This window comes from Tupaia chinensis, unplaced genomic scaffold (genome assembly GCF_000334495.1).
Source record: "Tupaia chinensis unplaced genomic scaffold, TupChi_1.0 Scaffold000090_1, whole genome shotgun sequence".
Lineage (NCBI taxonomy): Eukaryota > Metazoa > Chordata > Mammalia > Scandentia > Tupaiidae > Tupaia > Tupaia belangeri.
Genome location: NW_006159552.1, coordinates 2,223,934 through 2,232,952, shown reverse-complemented (window position 1 = coordinate 2,232,952; position 9,019 = coordinate 2,223,934). Strand labels below are relative to the sequence as shown.

Here is a 9,019-nt window from a genome sequence, read left to right as displayed (position 1 = left end):
TCTTTCCCTCCTCCAAATGAGGCCAGAAATCTGAAAGTCAGCATTTCAGTGTTTCCTTTTTCCTACTTCACGCACCAAACCAGTGACCAAATACTTCGTCTTCCCCTTAGCATTTCTCATCTGTCTAGGACTAGAATTCCGTCTTTGACTCAATGGCCAGTTCTACCCCAGGGAGGAGGGGCAGCACAGTGCGGCATCGGCAGGCCTCTGTGCGTGGCGTGTGTGTCCATGATGCGTCACTGCAATGGCTGCACCAGCTGGATGAAGTGTGTCTAGTCATCGATGGAAAATCACAGCTCTGCTGTGACTGCTAAAACTTTTTACTGAACCATTAAAACCGTGTTTATTGTTGGTTACGGATGAAGAGAAAAACAAAAAAAAAAAATAGTAAACTAGTAAAAATAGAAACTAGCAAATAGTAAAGTAGCTAAAAAGCAGTAAACTAGTTAGTTAGTAACCTTCACTCTATTTATTTCATTTATTTTTTAAGAGGTTTTTGCTTTAGGGTATGTGTGCTCATCAGAAAGAGACTGAGATAGCGGGAGGGAAAGTGAACAATCAATCACCCCTCAAGGCGGATGGCCATGCCACAATCCTTTCTCCTCCATTCTCCTCCCAGGATCTTAGACACACACACACACACACACACACACACACACACACACACACACCTGATGCGATTTTCAAGTCACCAGGTCCAGGACTAGAACCACAGTCAACCATGTGGGAGTCCAGAGATGTCACTACTAACCATATGCTGGCCCCAGTAAACTTTAATTCAAAACATTACAGGAACCAGCAGGTGGCATGGTGGTTAAAGGCTCTGGACATCCCACATAGCCAACCACGGTTTGAGTCTCAGACCTGGTGGTTTGCGCTTGCACGCTCTCTCTCTCTCTCATCAAAATAAAATAAGTGAATGAATAAAATAAAATAAATAAATATTAAAAAAAAAGGAAAACATTAGAGGCATGGAAAATTAAAGTGTTTTATTTCTTTGCAGAAAAACTCATCAAGAGTATTTGCCTTGATTTTTTTGTCATAAAAGTTACAATGTGTATCAAGCATCTTTCCTATTCTTTGATAAACTGTAAGTGCGAATCAGCTACCGACTTTTTGTCCTCTGTACTGTCAGTGTCAGGAAATCTCTCTGAGGGTTTACACCGTAATACCTTTGCAACCTCTCCTCCTCCTTTTCCCACAAACACTTTCCTCGTTTATGTTGGCAAGTTCCTCGTCACTGAGTTCCTCCACCTCTCAAGTCTTGAACAGCGCTGGGGTCCACATTCCCACCACCAGCTATGTCTTCTATAAATCCATTCATATTAGATTTTACTTCACTTACAGTGTTACCACATTTCAGTTTTTAATACACTTTCATCTTTATAAGCAAATTCCCCTTTCAATTATGAATTGTTTTAATTTTTTTTTTTTTTTTAGGTTTTGGCCCTAGGGTGTGTGTGCTCACTGGGGAGAGATAAAGAGAGGAAAAGTGAAAAATCTCCCTCTCCCCCGTGGATAGCCACATTGCAATCTCTTCTCCATTCTCCTCCTGGGCATTTGGGCACGCATACACACGTGCCTGGCATGATTCTCAAGCCATTAGGTCTGGGATTCAAACTGTGGTCAGGCACATGGGAATCCAGAGCCCTAATCATCATGCCACCTGCTGGCCCCACTGATTATGAATTTGTTAAAAAAAAAAAAAAAGCCGCATGGGTGTATTACTGGGAGGTAAAGAGGAAACCCAACGGGAACCAGCAGTTAGCGTAATGGCTATGTCGCTGGGCTCCCACGTAGTCGACCGCGGTTCGTGTCCCGGACCCGGTGGCTTAAAACTCACGCCGGGCCCGTGTGCGTGCGTGCCCAAGATCCCGAGAGGAGAATGGAGGAGAAGGGATTGCGGCGTGACCATCCCCCCTGGGGGGTGATTTCTCGCTTTCTGTCTCTATGTCTCTCTCTGTCTGTCTGGCGAGCGCACGCGCCCTACAGTGAAAATCTCTCCAAAAAAAAAAAGAGGAAACCCAACTAAAAGTTTTCCTGTTTGTGCGTGAACTGACCGCAGATGTGCAGCGACATGTCGTGAGACTGTGAAGGAAGTGACAGGTTGGCCGCAAATCATCTTGCAGATCTATCACGTAAGCAGTTATCCATGGACTAAGACGTAGCAGGGAAGTGTATACTTCGTGCAGTTCAAGCGAGTACACTGTGCTATCTGAAAGTTGAACTGTGTTGTTTGGGAGTTCAGGGACCAACTCAACTGTGATAACTGCAATCGTGCCTATCAAAACCATGCACTGCAAGGACCATCTGTAGTTTGCAACACAGGTTTGGAGTTAGAGTCCTGGAATATAAACCCCAGTAGTGCCATCCGGTTCGTTTACTCTCCTGGGCTGCTTTAGTTTTCATCAATAACGGCAGTCATAGTGTAAGAATCGTAGGGTCGCCATGAGGACTAGGGCAGCACCCGACCTTTAGCAGGCATGGCAAGAGTTTTAGTTACTGGGACCACAACTGCTGCTGTAGATATTTTTTCACTGCACTGTCTGTCTATACCTGCGCTGGCTCGCATGGTGGCAAGAGTCACACAGGGTTATTTCGATTTAAAGATACATTAATCAAAGTTAAATAAAAATTTAAAATTCAATTCCTCAGCTGTAATAGCCATATTTGAAGTATGTAATAGCTACATGTTCATCATTGTAGAAGTTCTACTCAACAGCGCTGCTCTGTATTCTTAGAATAGGTTTAGATGTAAAGTCAGACGTGTGAATTTAATGGAAATAAATCAATTAACTGAATTCATCACTGACTTGAAATCAGAAAAGAATTGTTAAGTCTAAAACAAAACTAACAGATATAGCAATGAAAAAATAATTATTTTTTGAGAGATTTTTGCTTTAGGGTATGTCTGCTCGCCAGAGAGACAGAGATAGAAAGTTAAGAAATCCTCCCCTTGGGGAATGGCCACACTGCGATCCCTTCTCCTTCATTCTCCCGTCGGAATTTTGAGCATGCATGCACATGTGCCTGGCACCTGTTTCAAGCCACTGGGTCCTTAAGCCTCAGTCAACCATATAGAAGTCCAGTATCTTAACCACTATGCCACTTGTGGGCCCCGATGAAAAATAATTTAATGAAAGGGGTCAACACTGATGAACTTGGAATACAAAGGACCAATATTATCCTTTAGAAATGTAGTTTACATGATGAAGATGTACCAAACTGCGAAACAAACTGAAGAAAAAAATCCATACACAAATTACCATCTAAGGATACAATAAAAGCATCAGTAATAATCTAAGCAACTTCCATGCATACTCATGTATCCTTTCTTTTTCAAAAGAAAATAAATTAAATGTTCTGTAGTACATCTGTAATCTCTCTTCCTGATTTTAATTCTCTGTGTTTTACGCGGGCGCCACCGCACTGGAAGTCCTGGGTAACTGTGATCTCCCTTCGGGCCTCGGACCCTACCTGGTCTGGCACGCAACTTTGAATAAATGTTTGCCAAGGGGATCCAAGTTAGCAAAACCTTACCCTAAGATAGCAAATATCAATCTATGATGACAAGAAAGTTTCTGCGGAAAAGGCAACTAACTGTTAAGAAATATTATTTTAAAGAAGATTTTTATACCAGAAAGTCCTGAAGGAGAGTCTCATAAAGAAGTGACAGTTTACATTAAGCTCAACTTTATCCATAAGGAACAAATTGCAACAGAAAGTTAATATGGCATATTTTTAGAAAAAGTTGGTGGTTATAAACGAACATAAGTAAAACAATTTCCCTTCAATTTTTACACCTTATGTCCCAAGGGAGGATTTCCCAAGCCACTACTTAAAAGAAAAAAATTACATTACCACACTATGCTAAACCTTACACACAAACAAAACCTTGGTATTTTGCAAGCCTTAACAAGTATCTCTTTCAAAGATTCAGGTCACCTTTTAAAAGTTACTCAGGTACGCTCATTTTTTGAACAGACATTGTGGTTTGATGACAAGTTCCCCAGTGCAAATAACATCCCTGGGTAGAAAATATCCTGCCAAGACCTTAAAATGTCTAACTGTGCTAATTCAGAAATAGTTTCAGTAAATATTTATTTGGGTTAAATTCACAACATACTCATTTTAACAGAGTCCGTGAGCTGGTTTTCAGAAACAAAAATAAGGCAAAAAAAATCTCAAGGCAAGTAAGTAATAACAGTAATATTAATAATCAGAGAAAAAAATTATAAGGGCTATTAAATTTACAAATTCAGAATGAAATCTAAGTACTCAAATTCTACCAAGAGAAACCGACATCAAATGAAGGCTTCTTTCTAGAAAAGACTTTTTATTAGATATTCCCCAGGTTTGTGGGCAGATATGTACACAAAAGCTCAGAAAGTTCTGCTCATGAGACTAAATGAAGCTTGAAGTATAAATAACTTCCTATCACAATCCTGCATCCATAAAACATTTAAAGATCTGATGCGAGGTTCCTGCATTTTTAAAGTTATCCTTAACTCAACTTCATGAAGAAATCATATGCTTACATTTTAAAAGCGATCCCCACAGGCATGATCGCTTCATATCAAATGTGAACTACTATATAGACACAAAGGCGGAAAACTTACTTTTTCTTTTTCTTTCTTTAAACTTTTTTTTTTTTAGAAGATTTTACTATATAGGGCACGTGTGCTCACCAGAAGGAGAGAGACAGACAGAGAGACAGAAAGCGAGAAACCACCCCCCAGGGGGGATGGCCACGCTGCAATCCCTTCTCCTCCATTCTCCTCTCGGGATCTTGGGCAAGCACACACACACGTCCGGCGTGAGTTTAAGCCACCGGGTCCGAGACGCGAACCACAGTCAACTACGTGGGAGTCCAGCGACATAGCCATTACGCCAACTGCTGGTCCCTCTTTTTTAAACTTTTTAAAAATTTACCTATTATCATCACAATCTTGTTTATATTACATTGAATCACATATAACTTTACAGTGTATTACATTTCGGAAAACTTACTTTTAAGTGGCTAATATAATAAAGATTAATCCACCTGATGAGTTTCTCCCAAATCACTAGGATAAAGAGCTGGGACCTACGATGTCCGGACAAACATAGAAAGGGAAGTGGCAGGGCCTATTGCTTTGTTTATGTCACTTCCTCCTGGGCCACAATCGTGACAGAATGTTTCAGGGTTGACAAAATGTTTCAGGGTTAGACCCAACGGCCTTAAATTCTTCTTGAAAAGAGGCAAGGTGTAAACAAACAAATGGCGCTGAGCATCTGTCATTCTAGTGGTTGAAGCTGTTTGTATTAACACTGGTAGATGCTAGGAAGATGGCTTTTGCGGGGGTTTGGTCAATGACAATCCTAGCTACTGACTCAGTGCTTTTCTATCTTTGATGACGCTCTTTATACGCTGACCTGTTTTATGGTAGCAAATTTTATGTCTTGGGAAATACGCTGGCTTGTTTTCAAATGATGGTTTCTCATAAATAAAACGCAAACAGAAACACAGCATTCATTTTCAATGTTTCTTTTCCCCTTTACGTTCGCTAAGTCATTACTATTTAGAAATAAATACCCAAATGCAATTTACTGCCTGGTCCTGTGAAATCAGGTCCAAGAATTCTATTAAAACTTGTTGTAAAGTCCATAAACAGTTTGGGCAGTAGGACAAAACTTACTGTTCAGAACATTCTCCAGTTTCTGCGTCATGGATCCTTCTACTTTTTCCGTTCCATCCGCTTCTAGTTTTTGATGGATGGCTAGAAAAAAACAAATAGTTAAAATAGTAGGCCATTTTAATGGGTGGGACTATATTACATCAAAATGACATTTCTAAACAGTTTTAAAAAATGGTCACATTATTTTCATTGCTGGAAACAAACATGCAATACTCTGAACAGTACCCAGAAGTCACTAGTCTAAGTTATTCATAGCTTAACACTATTAAAATAGTACACGGTACACATCATCAATTAGCTGAGCTTCAAGACTGAGTGGTAAGAACAACTGAACAAAAAAAGAAAAGGAAAGAAGAAAATTAAAGCTTAAGGCATCTTGAGTCTTATTATTAGTATCTTTGCTATGTGGCTGTAAGAAAACCATTCCTATTCCTCAGTTTAATCTTCTGCAAAATAAGAAATATTGCTAGTGGAGTCTTCCAACCTCAAAACACTACATTTCAACTTTGGGACATAACGTGGCATATATGTATGCATGTACACATATATACATACATATATTATGTATTTTATTAGTGTTCTATTATTTCTTTTTTTTCTTTTTTTTTTTTTTTTGAGGTTTTTGCTATAGAGCGCGTGCGCTCGCCAGGAAGACAGAGAGAGACACAGAGACAGAAAGTGAGAAATCCCCCCCCAGGGGGGATGGTCACGCCGCAATCCCTTCTCCTCCATTCTCCTCTCGGGATCTTGGGCACGCACGCACACATGCCCGGCGTGAGTTTAAGCCACCAGGTCGAGGACTTGAACCGTGGTTGACTACATGGGAGACCAGTGACATAGCCATTATGCTAAATGCTGGTCCTTGTGTTCTATTATTTCTATAATAAATTATTTCTCTGGGGTTTCCCAATAATATCTGACAAAAGTCATCAACTGTGGCTATACAAATTACATTAGAGTTCTCTGCTATTATTGATTTATGTCTGCCTGATTTTGATAGATTATTAGGGAATCATTTAATAATATCAATAATTTATATTTGAAAACAGTGCAAATAACATCCCTGGGTAGAAAATATCTAGATATTGCCTACTAAAGAAGGTCTCTCATTCATATATATATATATATACATACATATATATATATAAAATGTCATCTTAGAAGAAGCCAGTGATAAATGTTTTAATATTACTTTTCTTTTACAAATGGGAAAATCATGGCTCCATGAAATTAAACAAATGAACCAAGGTCACAGAGCCAAACTCAAAATGTGAAACTCCAGTAGTTTGATCCCAGTACATAAAATCTCACCCTATACTGCCCATACAGCAAGGAAAGCAACTGACAAATCTAAGCTTCTGTTTTCACGTCTGTAAAATGAGTATAATGAACTTGTTATGTCAGTGGGCAACTGCGTTCCCTTACAAAGAAAAGAGGCCTCCTCTCCCCAAAATAATAGCTGCTACAACACCCAGGAGCTTTATTTTTTCATAAAACTTGGTCTAGCAGAAGCCCAAATGCAGATGTTTAACTCCATGGTCCTCAAAGCCAGTACACTGAAATGACATCACTCTTACTTACTGGCTGTTCTCTAACACTCAAGCAGTAAAATAAAAGTTCTTTCTTAAAAGGTATAGGTTCTGCCTATTCCACCAATCATAAGTGGCAGATTTATTCTAAAGAATCAAACAAACAAATAAAAACCAGTCTGTCTATGCAAAAGAGAGAGAGAGAGAATGACAATAAAGGTAGAGAGGAGAGAAGAGAGAAAGGAAAAGAAAAAGCAGAAAAGAAAATTTAAAAAAATCAATTCTTTTATAAGACAAACACAATTCTATGCATTTCCCTTGAGTGGTCAAATTCAGTACTCAATTGCACTAGAACACATTTTCAATGCCTGATACTGTCTAATTCTCTGTGTTTTCTAATTAGCTTTTAATCTTGATCTTGTTCTTCTTTATCCTCCTTTTCCTTTTGTAAAGCCACCTCAAATTTTTTTTTTTTAATTCTAAGGTAAACAGATAAATCCTGTTGAGTAAAGACATTCATAAAAAGAAATATATTTAGGGGAAAAAAATCAGTCACTGTATTCTTAATTGTCATCGTGGATTTAGGAGTGAAAAGAAAGTCATTTGCTTCTGTGTTTCGAATCTGGATTATGTGCTAACAGTGACATAAAATGTCTCCACATATGAAAGCTTAAACTTAATTTCAACTTGTTAAGTTAATTGGCAAACTCATCCTTCCTTATCTTTAAGGAAAGGAGACCAACTGTGCCTGGGTTTTTACACCCTAGGAAAATGTCTATTCTCTGTATTAGCAAATCTGCTTGCATTCGTCGTATGTAGCTGTGATTTCCCAACAATTCTGGTTGCAAAAGAACACTTACCACATGCTACGGTTTCACTGAACGGGCACTGCATGTGGTTCGTAGGAGGGATACGATATGACATCTTACAGTAGCCCTGCCTCAGATGTTACTTTCCAAATCAAAATGAGCTTTAAAGGAAATCTTGCAGCCATTTTCTGATGCTGACAAAACCCTCACTGATCTGCAGGTCAAGAGGAGGTGATCCTGGTCCCCTCAGCTCAGTTTACAGGCGGTTTTGCTGACAAAGCACTTCCCCCCACCCATCTCCACCACAGCAGAGCCACTGTCAAGCTGTCAGCCGAGCATGAGGACCCAGAGACACTGAGATCTGATAAACGCAATCCTATTTTCCAGAAAATTAAACCAAATAACCCAATGTCTGGTTCACTTGACCTTTTGTTTTCTCAGAAAACATTTTTAAATAGAATAACTCAATAAGCAGCTTGGTTCGTGATCACAGGTTTGTTATTGTTTCTAATCTATTAAAACTTAAATATGTGAGGCAGTTGAACATCCTCAGTTTCCTGGGAAACAAAAAGGTATTTATGAAAGCCCAACTCGAAGAAGAATCGGGGTTATAGGAAGATTGCTTACTGATAAACTGACATTATTTGATCATTTTATTTAACCCTGAAACAAAATGTGACAACAAATTTCAATTAGAAAAAAATCCACACTATTTCTCCATGCATTAATATGAATGTTAAATGAGATACTAAGAGTGTCATGAGTTTACGTGCAATACTGTAAGAACCCAGGGTCAGGCACAAGTTATATATTTTCATATTTTAAGAGCTATGCTACTGCTACCCTATGTGAGCTAGAAATATTCAAACAAGATCAGGGATTAGGAAACTATTTGTATTTTTTTTTTTACATGTCAGCAATTATTACTGTACTCAGGATTGCTATTTTTATCTTTTTTTTTTTTTTTTTTTTGGGGGGTTTTTTTCTCTAGGGCGCCTGCGCT

The 9,019-nt window shown here is 38.9% G+C and overlaps 1 protein-coding gene across 2 annotated transcripts in view; it reads right to left on the bottom strand.

Moving 5' to 3' along the window:
• EXOC2 (exocyst complex component 2) overlaps positions 1–9,019 on the bottom strand; it is a 194,424-nt gene that overhangs the window by 150,512 nt on the left and 34,893 nt on the right. For both annotated transcript variants that reach the window (XM_006143053.3, XM_027769779.1), the window contains exon 7: positions 5,679–5,759. In XM_006143053.3, the coding sequence (XP_006143115.1) occupies positions 5,679–5,759 (81 nt within the window). The remainder of the gene's footprint in view (positions 1–5,678; positions 5,760–9,019) is intronic.